At 36.1% G+C, this 19,578-nt stretch overlaps 1 protein-coding gene across 3 annotated transcripts in view; it reads left to right on the top strand.

Annotated features, from left to right (window-relative positions):
• srgap3 (SLIT-ROBO Rho GTPase activating protein 3) overlaps positions 1 to 19,578 on the top strand; it is a 92,838-nt gene that overhangs the window by 38,368 nt on the left and 34,892 nt on the right. For all 3 annotated transcript variants that reach the window (XR_014197414.1, XM_082137351.1, XM_082137350.1), the window contains exons 4-6: positions 3,718 to 3,780; positions 14,360 to 14,545; positions 18,513 to 18,641. Coding sequence is in view for 2 of the 3 variants with exons in the window: in XM_082137351.1 (XP_081993477.1) it covers positions 3,718 to 3,780; positions 14,360 to 14,545; positions 18,513 to 18,641 (378 nt within the window). In the remaining variant the exon portion in view is untranslated. The remainder of the gene's footprint in view (positions 1 to 3,717; positions 3,781 to 14,359; positions 14,546 to 18,512; positions 18,642 to 19,578) is intronic.

Here is a 19,578-nt window from a genome sequence, read left to right as displayed (position 1 = left end):
TTTTTGATTTCACCGAAATGAACAGATTTGAAAGAGTTAATCAGAAATTAGATTTTTTTTTTTTTTTTTTACACAGTCACGTTTATAACACTGTGGCAATAAATATTCTTTGGTATTTCTGTTCAAATTCATCAATCACTTTGCTGAAGCTGATGAAACTATTTCGAAACCAGAACAAAAAAATTTCCTATTAAAATTTTTTATGTTGTTAAGGCTGTGTAGTTCATGGTAATATTATTAAATGTCATTCTGCGATTAAGGACATTTTTGTTTACTTTTGGTACTGTTGTACAGTTGAATCACTCCTTGATGTCCAATGTGAAATATGAATCCTGAGGTCTAGCAATCGTTCTGGAATGATAATGAATAGCCTTCCTTACACCCTTAAGCTCTTATTTGAACCTTTTCTTTATGTGTTTGGGACATTCAATAGCAGTTAGTAGACACTAACAGCAGTTTTGTCCATGCCAAAGGTTTCCAGCACACATTAAGAGGAGAAACCTAGACCTGAGGTCAGCGAAACCTTTCACTGGTGAGGATGTATGAGCAGCAGAGACAGCTGGGAAACATGTACTGTAGCTTGACAGCGTTTTTACAGTCTTACGCATAGCGTTACCAGTGGCAAGATACTGCAGTGTGTCAGTGGCTTTGGCTCTTTCATAATGTTGCATCAGAGGTTTTCACTGAGAGCTCTTCCTATATATTCTATGCTCTTAATTTGATGTATGCAATAATACTGTTTCTCAGTCACCATGGCCTGATTTGGCTCAACAAAAGCATGAATTTGCAATGGGTTTTGTGGGGAAGATAAAGATAAAGGGAACACCTCATTATCTGACAAGATTAGGGCAAGATTTACCAAACGGGGCAATTAAGCGTGAGAGCACAATCCCATAAAAGAGCCGATAGGATTGGAAAGTTCTGTGTGTGATCTACTGACGTCACACAAATTAAAGAGCACAGACACAGTCGGATCATTTCCATAATGACCAACGAAATCAAGAGCAGCGCAAATTAGCGTCTGGTTTAAGACGTGCTTTTTTGGGGGCGGTAAATATTGGCACAAAGACCAATTAATTGACTAGCAAACCGTAGTAAATCACCTTGCATGATTCTCTTAAATACTCTCCTTACATAAATGTTGTGTCTGAAAGGGAAACTCCTACAAATGCATATGCAATAAGGTCAGTCACAAAAATAACTGTCCACACCTTTTCAGCGCAAATTTTTCAGTGAAAAAAGGCATTTACCCGGAATAATCGATTTAAAAAAAAATGTTATATATTTTATGAAATATTTTTTTTACATTCAGATGATATTTGCTGTCACTCATAAATCTTCTCATGTAAATACAAACTTTGATAATAATAATATTTTTTTAAAACACTAATAAAACATTCTCAAATGTAATCTTTATCAAAATTAAAATGAATATACATTTTTTCAAACTGTGTTTTAGTGTTGTAATGCCTAAATTAACTTGTAGCAAATCTTTGATTTTATTTTAATTTTTCAATTTACCTAGTCCTAGACAAATCTTTGACCATATTTATTGGTTTTATGCAATAACATGAAATGACTTCTTTTAAGTGTTTAATTTTAATATTTTGCATCCCTCAATTTGAACATTTCACATCAAATCCTTTAAAAATACTCTAAGCTGTTATATCCATATTAATTGGTTTTTCTCTACTCTAATTTACAGTATTTCAACAATTGTCTAAGTTGATAATTTCATAAAACATAAATTAGAACTCAAATAAGTCTCCTGAGCAGTGAAAGAACAACCTCTGGGGAACATTATTTTAGCAGTTTCACCTGTTGTTGTTGGTTGTGTGTTTATGATTTGCTTGACGACTTATTTTATTCAGCCATTTCATCTCTTTCATCAGATGCTGTGCAATGTTCAGTCTACATGTCACCTAAAGACAAAATCAATACATAGTGTATGCATGCTTATCCCATTAGTGTGGATGGCTAGATTTGTAAATTGGATGCAGGGATAAGTGTGTATGTACACATTCACGTGTAGAGAGAGATTATTTTTGATCCCTAAGCACAGGCCTGACTATACTCATGCTGTAGCCTTTATTGATCGCTGAGAATTACAGTCCATTATGCTTTACGAACATAAAAGGGTTTCAGAGGGCTACTGGCGTAATTCATTCAAGTAGACTGGGATCATGCTCACTCGCTATGTGCATTTTCAAATATGACGGATACATCAAAATGTTACAAAATGTTATTTGTGCAGGACAGATCGTTCCAGTAGTGTTATGTATATACTATTATAGTATTCATTAATCTTTTGAGTTAGCTTTTATTTTTATTTTTTATTTTTAGACATTTTGTTATGTGCTTTTGTTTTTTATTCGCTTTTTTATATTTCTATTGAGCTTTGATTTATTTTTATTTCAGTTTTAGTAACTTTAAAACTTCAGGTAGTTTCCATGGTAACATTTCTAAACCTTTTTTTAAGTTTAAGTTTTTCCATCTATTATTTATACTTTATTGTATTTCAGCTTTATTTCAATTACCGAAAATGATTTTTAATATTTTGTTTTAATTAACAGTAACAACACTGCACTTGGACAGTTGATCTTGAACGGGTGTTTTACGCACTATTTGATAACATATTTATGTTTTGTTTTCTTTATGTATCGTGCATTTTGTCATCTGATTTTTTTTGAGGAAGCACTTTTTTTTAATGAAAAAAAGTGTGCTTGCAGTGAACAATTTCCAGCTTCCCTGGAGTTCTTGCCCTCTTTTTTCTGCCAGATTGTCTCACTTACTTCAGAGTAAATGCAGTATATTCTCTCTATTTCGGCTACAGGTGTGTGTTTGTGTTTGTGTGTGTGTGTGCGCATGTAAGCAGGAGTAGCTTAGCTGTGTGGGAGGACGTACAAAATGTTTTCTTCCCCACCTAGAGTTGTCTTTCTTCCCGTTAACTTGTTTATAGCATTATTAAATTATTATTTTACCAGGAATGCATAAGCAATTTTCAGTGTCACAGTCTTCATGTGTCTGAATCAGCCTGGTCCCTTTCTGAACCACTGTTTACAAAATTGCAGGAAACAATGCTGCAAAGCATTGAATCAAATGAGTGATCAAATGAAAACATGAGCCTTTTTGGCATTTTGCGGCAATATAGTGCGGTCACCATACAGTGAGAAACATGAAGCCACTAGCCTGATGTTGTTATTAGCTGCTATTAGCTTACTGCATACTACGCAGTATGTAGGATATACAGTAGTATGCAGTATGCTTAGTAGTAGTTAGTAGTAGGTAGTAGGTATTCCATAGGAATTTCCCATGCATAAATTCTTACAGCTGGCAGTATACTGTATAGCAGAAATAATATTAGAGAGTAGTATAAAAAGTATGCTATTCTGCACACATTCAAGCATAACCATAGAAAAATGTGAAATAATAAAATACTCTTTCATTAAGAGTTTTTGCTACAGTATGTGTTTTTTTTACTTGCATTTTGGATGTTAGTCAAGTATGTTTGTGACTCTTGGCAGGTTATAAAAAAAGAGCGGGTATTTGTGCCGCATAAACCAGTCTATAAAAATGGGAAAACATCTTTAATATGACACAATCATAAAACTTGCAAGTTTTTAATGGAACTGAACGTGCTGAATGAGTAACTTTTTGTTGTTGTTTTAAAATCAGTTATTGAGTTTGACTAATTTGTGACCCATTTTGTATTTGCAGAGTAAAGATATTGGCATTCAGATGCACGAGGAGCTGGTGAAAGTGACGAACGAGCTGTACACTGTGAGTATAATGTCTCTCAATCTCTCTCCCTTTATTTTTCCTTCTCTCTATTTTTCTCGCTCTCCCTCTGAATGGAGCTCTCACCCGCTGTGTCCTGCCATGCACCATGGAAACGCTGACTCTCCGGCCAAGAACAAAAACAGTTTGGCTGTGCGACAGTTTGAAGGAGAAAGAAACTGTTGCTTCACATAGTTTTCTATTAAAGGATGGGAAACTGAATCGAGGGATTTTTTAGTGAATAATGAAAGTGGTACTATTTGTGATTGTGGTAGTCATGGGAAAATAGTTGATTGGTAGTGACGCCTGTTCCACGCCTTTTTAAGCTTCATAGTAGTCACCTCTTCAAACGCTTCCACATTGCATTTTAATTTGCTTCAGAATCTGGGTCATTAGGAGCTGAAATCCTTCTTTGATTCCATCGCTTTAGTTTCTTTTACATCAACAGTTTCACATCAACCAAAATGCGTGCTCTTTCTTTTTTTCATTCTGGATGAAACCCAAGTAACCTCTGCAGAGGAGCAGGCTGAGATTAATGTTGTCACCCATGACAAGACATCAGAGAAGATTCTTCTCCATCGCTCGACCTGTTCCAGATGTCCCTTTTGCATCTTTATGCAGGTGGCATAGTAATATGTCTCCCCTGTATCCCTGAATGGAACTAGCTACAGTGTAGCTCATAAGGTCATTCTCCTGTTGTCTCATCTCTTGACTGCGGCTGTTCATCACAGTGTCAAACAAGTCTAAAATATGAATGTACTCCACCTACCATACAAGATCTAAAACTATAAATAACCATTCTGACGCCATTCTTAAAATACTTAAGAGCACAAACATGATACTTATGAATCAGAGAGACACTATTTCTTCCTTTAAAATGTTGAAACGTACTCATATGCGGTTTGGGATCTGGCGCTCTGACACTGATGTGTTTCAAGGACACTGACAGGAGTGTAATGTATCGCTGGAGAAGACATGGGAGAGGATCATTATCCTTTCCCTGCCACTCTTCTCTTTCCTCTCTTTTCCTCAAATAAAGCCTTGTTAGAATACCGAATCCCTGCAGAAAGATCAAAATTATTATGTTCTGCATCATTTTGGTCACAAAATATTTCGTGTACTTTTTCTGCAAAGTGGGCACAGAAATGTGGGCTTTTTAACTGTATTATTAGATTATAGCCTGTGTGTAATATATATATACATATTTTGTGACCTTTGTGTATACATACACAAAGTTATGTCATGAAACTCTAGATGCTTCGGGCTGATAGGTCCTTAACTCAATCTGCTTGCAGTCACATCATTCTCTATAGCACACAGCTGATTGGTTCCTGCTGTATCAGTAGCCAATGAGCTCACTGCTCAACCTTCAAATACTGGTCAGCATTTTCTGTAGCAGTTGCAGCGTGCTTTCAGAAACCCTCCACCTTCCCCAGCTCCACCTGTGTAGATCTGCTATGGGTAATTCATGTATGCTAGTTTGTACTGCAGCAGCAGCAGCATGTCTTACTTGCTCTCAGCAGAGTGTCGTGTGTGTATTGGCAGTAGCAAGTTTCGTACTTGCTCTGCAGCAGCAGCAGCGTAACGGATCTATTCCACCAAAACCAAACATATCAACAATGACATATCCATTACCATGCCAAACACTCTAAGAGTTGTTATGACAGAAATATATTTATACTACAGCGCTGTTGAAGCTTGGTTTCTAATTGGTTGATGTACATTCTTAGGTGTGCGATTATTTTTCAGGAAATGCACAGCAAAAGTAGTTCCACACACGTCTTGACCGCATTACAGTTTCATATCCCTTCTTTAAAGCTGCCGTCGGCAAGTCTGGCAGATTGGGTCGATTAGCCAAAATGTTGAATGTTTACAACTCTCATGCCCCTCCCCACTACCAGCGAGCACCCTCCCATCGAGGTCGTGCTCGTCAGTGCGTCACTGTGCGTGTGTACCTGATTTTCTGTGAACGCGTCCGTCTCTTCAGCATCTATCAACACCATGGACTCGGAGGTAGGCTGCCCTGGCTAATCTATCCATAGATAGCAATAACCGAGGAATTGGAAGCTTGTTAGTAGATTTTCTCTCCGCCATCACGCTTCATGCAATCTCCAGGCGAACTTCAGGCGTGGCGTGTGCATGTGATATTAACGTGCGCGAGTGAGGGGGGATCTGTGGCGTGTGCACGACCTGTGATTGACAGTCAGATCTCACACCCTCCTGCGCTGATTGGACCTGATGAAGCGGGAGCGCTGGATTTTTGCAAAACAAATAACACGCTCCAGGTGGAGTTAGAAGCTCGGGTTTTTTTCTAAAACCACCTTATTTATGTTGTTCTGTTGGATTATAGTGTCGATTACACTGAATATGATCAAAAAAATGTTGCCGACGGCAGCTTTAAATATTTCAGCTATTTCAAAGGGCCTTGTAGTTTCAGCAATCAAACCAACACCAACAAAGACATTGACCAAAGAAATAAATAAAACGAACAATATACTTTTTTTAAGTACAATTTGACTATATATAATTTCATATTTGGCCACTTTGAGATTATTGGCATACAGTATGCCAATAACAGCACTCTATTGCCAATGTCAATAGACACACATTTTCTGTTTTAAATTTTCAGAGAATATTGTATAAAATAATAAAATAATAATTTAAATATATTAACATTTTATATACACTTTAAATATCAGTGTCTATGGGCTTTAAATTCCCTTAGGTTGACCACTAACTTAAATTATTCAGTAGACTGAGTATTATGCTAAACAGTGTTATGAATATTAAAAAAATGGTCAGACTTTGCAAACCTCTACATTAAATTTGCTTGATAGAGCATGGCTTGCTTATGATCAACTGTTCTTGATATACAGTTTGACAATAAAAATGGAACCGAGTCTGCACTAGACGCTTTAAGTATTGATCCTTCCGCCTCTCTTCTGTGGTTTGAGTTATGTGTTCTGAATGTAGAATAATAAATATGAATGTAAAGCTTCTATAGTCCCAATGTGAAATTTCTGCATTAGTTTTGCAGTGTGTTTGCGTATTAGGGCGATCAATGGTTCTTCATTTTCTTTCTCGGGCATTAAATACGCAATTTCTATGTATTGTGTCAATCAGACTGAATTTTTCACATTTGTGGAACGTATGTATTTTCAGCAGCTTTTGCCAGGGAACAGGCCTGTAATAAATGAGAGCTGAAGCACATTGAAATATAGGTTGTGTATGAGAACAGCAATTCTTTTGCCTAAATGATGGCATAACAACTCATTATAAATTCTGTAGCTGTAAGGAAATTAGTCTATAGCGCAGTGCCCTTGCACAACTGCACTTGAAGCCCTATTAAACATGCATCTATGCATAAGAATTTAACTGTTGACTTTGGGAGCCCCTCCCCAAAGACACTGACATGTGACTTCAGTTCATGTGAAAGACAAGTTAGAATTGCAGGCCTTCAAAACCCATTTCGGCTAGGTTGCAGCTCTTTCCTCTGTTCTGGTGTGGTACAGGGAGAAATCATAATATGTTGATTGCAGAAACTGAAGTCCTGCCTTTCCTTCCTATTCTGTTACATTCTGAACAAGATTGCCATTCGTTCTCATGCTTCAGGGTCTTAAAGGCATCAGCCTGCACACAGTGAGGACCATCGATCTGAAATGATGAATGAGTCAGCGCTGCCCATTTAGCCAGTTGAACCTCATTCTCCTCGTCGATCACAAGGTCTTACAAAAGACAGTCTGTCTTTGACCAGTTGACGGAAATAGTTAACTTGGAATTTCTACATTTTCAGCAGTGCTTAAGAGGTTGAAATGGTAGCAGTTAGGGTGTGTACCACGGTACAAAAGCATGTAGACGTGCTCCAGGCAGTTTGTGTGGAAATGGAAGTTGTATATAAATCATTGCTTGTTAGTTTAAGGTCTCTGGCTAATGCTCAAATGCTGAGCTAATGCGGCTTAGCAAAGGATGAGACTATCTTTGCACAGCTCTCGGACAAACCTAAGTGGCCACAAAACCTCAAGGCAGTGGTGCTAGATGTGAGAATATTTGTTACGTTTTTCAACCTAAGAATGGTGAGAATGCACTTCATGCGGTAACAGCTAAAATATATACTTTTTAGAGATCAGTTTCATTGGTGCTAAAAAAGATTTTATTTCATTTCATTAAAAATTGCAATATTTATATATACAGCAACCATATTTAGTTTGTTGTAACCAGGAGGAGGAGTTATCCATGAGGTTACATGTGGTTACTGTGATCTTATTACAAAATACCTCAGTTAAACTGTGATTATTTCGCAAGAACTGCAACAAATTTGCATCAGGACTGTACCAGAACAGAGTTTGCAATCATATTAAAAGTCATTTGTATGAGACGGTTTAGATTGTATTTCAATATTTTCCCTAATCATAACAACAGGATTGTGTGTACATCAGAATTACACCTGTTTAAATATATCCCAGAGCTGTATCTAATGTCAGCTTTGCCCTAACGTTGCTCTTTACAGCTTAGGTCATCTCACCTCAACATGCCTGTAAATACAATTTTGATGCTGGAGGATTGCCAGGCATGTCCATCAAACCTGCTTGTAAACATGTTCCTTTGCTGTGTTCTCTTTGAGGGGTATGAGCTGATGGGTGACAGCTTTGAGAGGAGCTGAGTGCTAACCTAGATTTTTTCCTGCACTGGAGTACATTGATTCTGTCAAATTTACTCACTAGCGTAGTATTTTTATTCACGATTTGCAGTTTCAAGAATGTCACTGTGAGTGTTGTGGTCTTACTGAGTTTGTAAAAGGGGTTTTAGCCTGTTTTGTGTCATTTAAAAAAATCTATTAAAATTTTTTTTTTATTCTGATGGATCAGTTCTAGCTATATTATTTGGACGTAATGGTACATCCATGCTGATGTCGGCAAGGTTTCTATGTAATATTTTAGCCTATAGCGCTAAAATATAATAATAATAATGTTATTGTAACATTCAAACATGCATGCTACAGCTTCTAGCACCAGATCTTGCAATGGCTGCATCATGTGCACAACCACATGTGAAACGGCAGAGTACACGTCTAAAAATTGGTTAGCTTGAAGACATTTCACACATCTGTGCATGTTTACTAGACCCAGTTTAAGGGGCTGGTGATCTGTCCTGGGGCCAGACACAGCTAGCACTACTCTGAGAAACATCCTTTGCATCCTCTTCCTAATGAGCTTGAGGAAACAGCTTTTTCCATCAGGGAATACTAGGGACATTGGGCCTGGATACTGAGTAACGGTTAATGACTGGAACATGTTAAATTAGTTTGAAGAACAAGGCTAATGGTGTAGGTGTATTGAATTTAGAACATTTAACATGGCTTCACCATTGTCTGCATGTGTATGTCTACCTTTTGAATTATCTGTGACTGAAATAGTCTACATTTTGTGGTTGATATTCATAAGATTATTTTCTGATTTTCTTTTGACTGTAAAGACGTTCCAATTTTTTTGACAGTAACTGACATTTACTAAAAGAAAAGTATCACCGTTTCGACAAAAATATTGATAATAATATGAAATGTTTTTTGAGCACCAAATTAGCATATAAAATGATTTCTGAAGGATCATGTGACACTGAAGACTGGAGTAATGATGCTGAAAATTCAGCTTTGCCACCACAGGAACAAGTTACATTTTTAAAATATATAAAAATAGAAAACATTTCTTTTAAATTGTAAAAAAAAATCACAATATTACATTTTTACTGTATTTTTGTTCATATAAATGCAGCCTTTGATGACCAAAAGAGAAAAACAAAATCAGACAAAATCATATATATATATTTTTTTACTTACAGAGTGGTAGTGTGTCATATTACTGAAAGATAATGTTAATTTTTTCATGTTAAAATATTTTCTTCTATCCCAGTTTAATGTTCAGAGTTAAGTAATAGGAGTGTAAATATTTACTCTGATGTTGTTTGATTATTTATTGAATTTTTATTTATTTATTAGTTTTTTGGTCAAATCTTGTTTCATCTGACATTTTTGTTCATTATTGATTATATTACACCATAAATCGTATGTTTTGGTAATAAATAAACATATGATTGGGCATCATTATAGTAATTGTAATCCATTATTTAACTCAGTAAATTATACATTGAATTAAAATTATAGCTTGCTACACTCCTAATAAGTAATTCGCAAGTTGACATGCTCTACGGAAGAAATGAGTACAATTTTATTTATATAGTGCACAAGTGCTTTACACAATATAAAAACACAATCATTAAAATACATTAATGAAGATCTATACACAGTACATAAAGAAACAAAAAAATCAAGACCCAAAATACACAGAAGACTTCACAAATTATTAAAAGCACGTCTATACAAGTACGTTTTCAGACGACATTTAAAAACGAACACACATTCAGATGATCTAATATCAACTGGTAAACTATTCCATAGTTTTGGAGCCCTCACTGCAAACGCTTTGGTAAAGAAAATTTTACAATTACACAGTGTCTACACTGGACGCGAGCGGCATGATGTGGCACAACAAAAGACAACAGAACCCATTATAATCAGTGATGTTGTCTACACTGGAAGCGGCACGACACAACAAATCCTTGACAGTAAACTGATGCCTCGTTCTATAGAGAACCTAAGTCCCTCCCCTCCGCTTCCGGCTCATGGGACCTTATTTCGGAAAAAAATATGTATGGTTGTCAATGGCGAGAGATAACTTATCTTTTTATTCCGTCTGAACTGTGCCCTGAATTACACATATGATGTTTGTCAATTTAAAAGATAATTATGAAAATCAAGAAAGTCGCAGTTTGTCATAAAACAGAAGAGTAACATTTAGTTTAATGTGAAAATCGCTCAATGAACTACATCTCTCGTCTCGCACTATGTACGTCACCAACATGCTCGTATGTGTGCAGTCTGGTACAAAACACTCAGGCATGACGGCGTAACGTTATGATTATAACGTAAGACTATAGAAAAAATGACAGACGTTAGCTTCAGTAAAGTTAGCTTCATTCATTGAGAGAAAAGGTATGACGTCACGTGTGCGCCTTTTGAGTTTGTAGTCTTTGTAATTACGTATTTTCAAAGTCTTATACCTCAACAGTTTTACCCCAAACTGCGACTTTCTTGACTTCAAAATGTATATTTTAAATTGACAAACATCATTATGTGCAATTCAGGGCACAATTCAAACGAGATCAAAATATTTGTTGTCTCTCGCCATTGACTACCATACAATATTTTTCCGAAATAAGGTCCCATGGTGGTCCACCGGAAGGGGAGGGACTTAGGCTCTCTATTTATGACGTACTCCAAGCACTCGCGATACTTCTCATAGGAAGGACAAATGGATTTGCAACATTGTAGACGTTGTGTTACAGTGTAAATAATGTCAGAATTAAAATTTTGGATGAACTTTTCTTATATGTAAGCTATTCATGGGTTAACTTCCACAAAAAGTGTAAACACGGTGACTCTTGTGCTTTTAAAGCATTGTTTGTTTGAGGGGTTTTACAACTTCTGGCTTAACCAATCTGTACATTTTGAGACAATACTACTGTTTCATATTTTACCACTAGTAGCCCAGACACATTTAATCTTTAAATCACAGAGGAAACAGCGCTAAAAGCATGCATAGTGCCATCGTGCGGACGCACTTGATGACCTCCTCTGAAATGAGCTGATGATCTGTGCGTGTAAAGTTAGAGTGAAATAGCTGAGTGCATGTACATTAATGTCAGGGAGGGTCGCTGCAGATGAGCAGTCTGCGGACGCCTGCAGGCTGGCTGATTTAATAAGCATTTTATTGAAAACATCGTCTGACGTGCATCTGCCGGCTATAAGGAGAGGAATAAAGCAGGGCAATGGTGCAGAGAGCCCCCCCACCCCCCGTTCACTTGCTCTATTCTATTGTTTGAGCAGAGAGGATAATGGGGTTGAATAGCAGACTGGGTCACACCAATCAGACATGAGGTAAAACATTTTGCATTGTTGCGAACACCTGTGTCATACCGGTGTACTGACGAAACATGCTACCTATCAGATTGTGCTACCAAAAATATATTTGCATTGTTTTAAGGGTAGGTTTTGGTTAGGGATAGGTATGGACGCTAAAAATATCCCACTTCACACCCCACTTTACACACACAATTAAACACAATCTTCGAGATGCATGTGAAAGACTGAAGATTTCGTTTATTAATAAAATTGCACTAAAATAAAGGCATACACAAGCAATTTTTCTGACCGGTTATAAATATTATAAAAGTATATGGCTATATAAATATTACGCACACAATAAGGTGAGCTACATGATTTCTTCCCTGCTTTCTCTCTCACACGCATAAGCCTACATTTCAGAAGCGTGTGTCTGGCTTTAAAATCATTACTAGGCACTACTAGGTAGAATGAAGGAAAGTTAATTTAGATTCAGAATAACTAAGGAGGTGATAACTTGTTGATATAAGTTAAATAATTCCAAACGAATGTCCAAAAAATGAAGGATACTGTAAATAAAAAGAGCTCAGAGCTAAAAAAATAAACAGAGCTCACACAGGGACCTCTATAGTCGGAGTCAGCAAAATGTGCGGTTTTGTTTGAATCAGCTATGTGTTTCATACACATTTCCTTCAGAATCTCATTGTCTTTAGATCGCCCCCTCCTTCAGCCTCTGTCATCCCGGGCTTGAGTGGAAGGCTTGGACTCGTGGTGGAAAGAGGCAGGATTATGGCTGGTATTTCTGCCAAGTCCATACTCCTATGCATATTCATGAGCTGGCCTGTTCTGTAGAGCTGACGGGAATACATTTGATCCTCCTCAACTGAGAACTGCACAGCTTCCCTGGAATGAAACTAGTCTGGAGATCATTTCAAGGGAGTCTCAGGATTGAGTTGTTTTAAATCACCGTAGAGAAGTATAATTTGTTCGATGTTAGTTAGGCCTACTTTCTTCTATCTCAGTTTAATGTGCAGAGATGATATTAAAGGATTAGTTCACCCCAAAATGAGAATTCTGTCATTTACTCACCTTCATGTTGTTCAAACCTGTATGACTTTCTTTGTTTATGGAGCACAATATTTTGCAGTCTGTTCACACTGCACTTTTCTGTATAATCATTAAGTAAATGGTAACGTAAAAATTAATATTGTGAAATCTTTCTATTTTTATATATTGTAAAATTGTATTTATTCATGTGATAGCATGAATTTTCAGCATCATTACTCCAGTCTTCAGTGTCACATGCTCCTTCAGAAATCATTCTAATATGCTGATTTGGTGCTCAAGAAACAATTCTTTTAATGCTGAAAAGAGTTTTGCTGCTTAATATTTTTGTAGAAACCGTTTTTCAGGATTCTTTGACGAATGGAAAGTTTTAAAAAACAGTATTTGTTTAAAATGGAAATAATTTGTAGCATTATAAATGTCTCTACTGTCACTTTTGAACAATTGAATGCATCTTGCTAAATAAATAGTATCAATTTCTTTCAAAATAAAAAAAAAATATATTTTTAAATAATGTTCTTTTTTTCTTCTGAAAATGTTCTTCCCTTGTTACATTAGTCTCAAATCCAATTTGTGCTTCCAGTATTCCAACAGATTTGATGTTAAAGTCCCTGTAAAGTCAAAATTAATGTTCTGAGTTTGTCACACCACAGAAAAATGTGTTATTAGCCACCGAGCCAAATTTGAATGATAAAAAAGACGCCAAGTAAATAAAATAAGCTATCAAAATCTTGAAAAAATGAGCAGTATTCTCTGCCCTCAAACAATGGGGGCGTGTCCGCTGGCTGCGATGAAACCACGCCCACTCGCGGGAAGATTAAGGCCGAGGCGGGAGACAGTCGGTTTCGGGCCCCATTCACCAGTAACAGCGGATTATAAGTGAATCCCAGTTGTCTCTGACGAAGGTTTATAAAACTATCCTGTGTAAAATTATCCCTACAGAGGCGGGTGTTGGTGGTGATCCTCAGCTCTCCATCGAGGTGGCTCTTCACAAAATAGTAGGGGACAGTAGGGGCGGGGCCAGGAGCTCAGTGGCTCCATTGCGTCATTGAGCCACCGTTTTAGCCCCGCCCAAAAAATCCTGAACACAGCAATGGTGAAAAACTGTTTAACGGTCTAACTCCACAATTCAGTACTTCACAGTTCACAGTCTTTGTAATGTGTTTTAGCAATACATTTCTAACATTTAGAATGCGTTTAGAATTTTTTGGGGGGAATTGCCTTTACAGGGACTTTAATGATGCAAAGCCCATTGTTGTAATTATTTGGAAATGTGAATGAAATTGGTCAGTACAATGGAAGATTATCAGTGAATAATGACAATTTTCAGCCTGTTTATAAAAAAACAAAAAACTTTTAAATCGCATTGATTTGGAGCAGGATTTTGGACCAATGAGATCTCAGAGTGGGCGGGGCTACTAAGTGGAACTCAACAGAAATGAAAAAATATCTGCAAACTATCAGTTGTCATTTTCACAGCAAGATTTTATCACTAGTATGTGTGTACAGTATGTGTGATGCTGTTAGACTAGTCTTTATAGTAATTTTTATATCATCTTACAGGTGATGAAGACTTATCACATGTACCACACGGAGAGCATCAGTGCAGAGAGCAAGCTTAAGGAGGCTGAGAAACAAGAGGAGAAGCAATTTAGCAAATCTGGAGACCTTAACGTCAACCTCCTGCGCCACGAGGACCGACCCCAGCGGCGCAGCTCGGTCAGGAAGATTGAGAAGATGAAGGAGAAGGTGAGATTACTCTTGTGAGCCAACGGCCGAGCTCATAATGCAGAGTGACTCATAATGCCAACCTGTTTTTATGAAACCACAGAGCCGTTGCAACCTAGAATTACATTCATTTCATCTCCTGACACTCTCAAGCAGGATTGTGACCCTTTAAGAGAAATGTTTATCTTATTTCAAGTGGTGTATATATTCTGTGCACAATGGAGGATACTTAGCTGTTAGCTGTTTGTCGTTACTAGCCACTGTGGTTGGAAGTAGAAGGCCATTTTTATATCGCATAATCTTAGCCGATGTTCTAAATAGTCTTTTTTATCCAAAGTGACTTTCAGTACACTTAATGGATAGACAGTCCTCCTGAAAGAACCTTAAGGTTAAGTGCCTTTCTTCTTGGTTAAGAGCTCAAATGCACAACGGTGATGCCTCTTTGCAAGAATCAAACCAGAAACCTTCCGACAGTAAACCTTAAACTTCGATTCAAAAAAGTAAATTATGTTCCACACAAATGCATCTCTGCAAGTGCTTTGAATTTGAGAAGCTTTTAGCATGCATAATTATTATTAATATTATTATTTATAGATTTACTGTAGCTCAAACAGCAGAACATGGAACTGGCAATGCCATGGTTATGGGTTCGATTCCCAGGGAAAGCAGGAACTGATAAAAATGTAAATGTGTACCTTTAAGTAAGTTGCTTTGGATAAAAATGGATGCATAAATGTAAATTATTATTATTATTATACTGATGATACATAACAAAGTCATATATATATATACACACATACTGTATATACACATATACACACACACACACACACACACACACACACACACACACACATTTTATATATATATATATATATATATATATATATATATATATTATACATACATACACACACACACACACTTGGCCAAATTGTGCAGATTTAAAAAAAATTTTTTTTACGGATTTTACATCTGAATCGCAATTTTTATTTAGATAAATTGCAACTAGATTTGTTTCCCAAATCATGCAGCCCTATCCTAAAATATTGCAAAATACATTTAGATGCAATCTCACCTTCTTCTTAGTTACCTTCTCATCGGCTCTTAAAAACAATGTAGGAAATAAGCTTTGATTGAACCTGATGGATGGGTTTCTAAAAATGAATGTGGGCTGAGATTTATCTAAGAATGGACAATGAGGTCAGTAAGACTGTAGACAGCCTGGAGACTGATTGGCTGACTTCTCACACAAACCAGATTCAACATTTCAGGTCAGTGACTTCAGCTGTAAATCATCTAATTCATGCTAATTCATAGCTAGTTATACGCACTCACAGGAAGCTAACTCATAATGACTGTGACACTATACAAAAATAAAATGATAAATCACCATACAGGAATATTGTGCTTTCCACAAGAGACGTTTTTCACGTGAATGAATTCTGTGTCTTTAGCTAGCCAGCTAGCTCTCTCTCACTCTCACTTTTGCTCTTTGTGCCGCTTTCTTTCTCCCTCTGCTGTTCTCTCTCTCTCTCCCTCCCTTCCTCCACTTTCAGGCTGCAATGCGTAGAGATGTTGGCATGAAAGCCACTCAGCCTCACACTATTTATAACCATGGTAGCCATGGATGCTCTGTGTTTCTCTGCAGCCTGACCTGATTCTGCAGGCTAGCAGACTCCGTCATGATCTTAGCACACCTGCAAACCTATATGGCCTCGATGGACGATTAATTACTAATGTGTAGTTTAATCATGGGGAAATACATTTTGAATTGCACTGAAGAATTGCAATTATAAGGCAAAAAAATGTAATCATTAAAATTGGAGAATGATCAGAATTGTGCAGCCCTAGTTTTAGATTAAAAAGAAAATTGAATATTACAAAACAAGTATGACGAAACAGCATACACTGCATCATTTATTTAGTTTATATGCTGGAAACATAAGCGGCACCATTATTTCAGGTAGTATTTAAACTTACATGAGATCACTATAATACAAACCCAGCTTACCATTGCGGCACAATGATTAAAAGGCCTTGTTTGAACTATATGATCTCTGTTGCCTTGTATGTAGTAATTTACTGCTTAAGTTTAAATAATAGTCTGCATCTTATATTGCTCCTGTCATATTTGCTTTCATAACATACTCACACAACAATGATTGTGTAATCACTGTCAACCGCAACTCATTTGATCAGAATTCAAGCATTTGTAGTTGCATGTGTAATAATCACTGGTGTTCGTTCTTCATTTAAGGATTTTGTTTTGTCAATACAATTATGTAGCAGTCAGCTGTTATTAATGGTACTAGAGCAGCTGTCTGCTATGAGTACTCAAGCTTTTTGATGAAAAATTCAGCAGGACCCAGCTGGAGCTCATAAGCAGATGAGACTCAGACTGAGTCTGAGTATGTCCTGTTTCAATTCACTGCAGTGTTATCATTGATATACTATCATAGTTTTAATGTTTAAATTATTATAGTTACTATTATAGTTTTAATGTTTTGTTTGATTGCTAAATGTGTGTGTATGTGTGTATATATATATATATTAGTTTTTATTTATTTATGAAGTTTTCACTTTTAGTTTTAGTTAATGACAATAACCCCAATTCACTGAAAACTCATTTGATATACACGGCATGATATTATTCATTCTCTCAGAATGTAGACTTGTTATATCTATTTGTTGTTCTGTGCTTTTTACATGCTCTTAAAATTGTTGGCTGCTCATTCACAGCTTTTAACAACACTTTCTACTTTATTTTAAAGGGTTTTTTCAAGGTTATTTTGAGTTATGATATCTGTACACTCCAAAAGATATGTTCTATTGTGTCTTTGAGTATACTGTTAACAAATAGTTTCGATGTAGTGGAGACTGGAGCTAGTTTCCTCAATGGAAAGTTATCTGTAGCAATGGCTTTATTTGTAGCTCAAACAGAATAGCATGGCACAAGGTCATGGTTTCTATAAACTGGTAAAGCAACAACCGATAAAATGTGTACCTTGAATGAAACGTAAGTCACTTGGGATAAAAATATCTGCCACATGCAGTACATAAATGTGAAAGTAAATGTTGAGTCAAAGTTTTTGTCTTGATTTCGAACACAATGTTTTTGCAAATTCTATCCTACAAAGGATAGAAAAAGGATAGAAATTGGAAAAAATCTTAATATTTTTATAATAGTCCATGGGTAAACAAGGAAAGACAATTAAACCACTCATTTAGGGAAGAGTCCTTGTGAAGGTAAATGTAACCCAAGAAGTTTCACTGTGTTCTTAGTAAAAGGATTTTTTCATAAATATCAGATTGGGGAACATTGTCATATTAATATTGGGGCAAGTAACATGTATTTTATATGTTTGAAATAATTGTATTGTTCATGTAATTCATTTATTCATGTATTCCTGTATATTCCTTCATAAATAATGTTTTGAATTGGTTGTATATTGATCTTTTAGCTGAAAAGCTGAAAACACATAAAATAGTCTGCACAAAGTTTAGAATATAGAAATGTTATTGTTGTTTTTTACCTCAATATTTCAAGCAACGGTATTCATCTTAAATCAGTGTGAAGTTTATATTGTGACGACTTAGTGCCACAACAAACTCGCGATCACCACATTACTGAAGACAACCAGTGTTGGGGAAAGTTACTTTTAAAAGTAAAGGTTTAGTTTAAAAAATATATTTTTTTGTACAAAAAAAATAAACACAAATATTTCAATATGATGTTTAGCTAAAGTCATTTTCATCGGATCATAAAAGGTCAGCTGCAAAGACATTGGTAAATAAAGTGAGATTAAATGCATAAAGTATATTTGTGTTATTTGACATATAATTATTGCATTGTTCATTCATTGTTTGAAAAAGCAACTTATAAATTTAAAAGTAATGCATTACTTTACTAGTTGAAAAAAGTAATCTGATGCGTATCACTAATAATATTAACTGATTTCTTCTCCGTTTTGTTTCCTTCTTCCAGAGGCAAGCCAAGTACTCAGAGAACAAGCTGAAATGCACAAAAGCCCGCAACGACTATTTATTGAACCTGGCAGCCACCAACGCCGTCGTGGCAAAATATTACATCCATGATGTTTCGGATATGATTGATGTGAGTATGCACTATGAGGCATGGGTTTGTTTGTGTGTGTATCAGCTGGGATTTAAACAGTTTTACTGATGAGGGCTCTGCTCCATCTGTTTCTCTTTGCATTGTGGGTGAAGTGTCTGCTTGTTAATATGGTTTGTCTTATTTCTTTTCTCTAAATGTTTGTTTTGCACCATTCTTATTGAATTGGATTTGTGTACTGATTTTATTCCGCACTCTCTGGTATTTGTGTTTTTATTGAAATATTAATCATCATTGCTGTAACCTTCTAATCTGTTTTGCAGCTTCATTCGGCTACACAAAGGACGATTAAAACTATTATTCTACCAAACCAGAATGATTTTTTTTTTTTGTCAGATCTATAACAAGAAAATGAAATTACCAGCTTAATTGCTCATAAACCTATTTTCTGGATTTAATTCACAAAATATTGTTGCATATACAACAACAGGCTTTCAGTGGCAATGGTATCATCCTATCAAAAATATGCTGTGACCGGATTGTTGATGTGAAGTATACTGAAATATTTCCCCTCCTGGCTCGTCTCTGCTGTTTCTGTCCTGTTAGCATTAGTACGCTATACTGTAGATAAACCAAATCTCTGTGATTTTTGCTGAGAGATGCAAAGTGTGTCACATTGCTGTCCATCAATACGCCCTGATATCCTGAAGCAATTTACAAAAATACAAACCCACACACACAGTTGTACATCTGATAACAGCAAAAAGGCGAAGAGGAAACATAAGCTATTATAGATAACTTTTGAGCCAATATATTTTCCTCTATGCAAACTAGCACTGTATGCATATCTGTGTAGTAACTGTTTTGTTAGGGAATGTTGTATTGGACAATAAACATGTAGGCTTTTTCTATACTTTTTGAATTAATTTGAAATATAAACAGAATTTAATTTCTAAAACAGTTGACAGGTTGAAGTTGT

The sequence above is a fragment of the Leuciscus leuciscus genome, assembly GCF_965113295.1.
Source record: "Leuciscus leuciscus genome assembly, chromosome: 14".
Taxonomy (NCBI): domain Eukaryota; kingdom Metazoa; phylum Chordata; class Actinopteri; order Cypriniformes; family Leuciscidae; genus Leuciscus; species Leuciscus leuciscus.
Note: the sequence above shows the minus strand (reverse complement) of the source record. Positions and strands in the feature narration are given on the sequence as shown.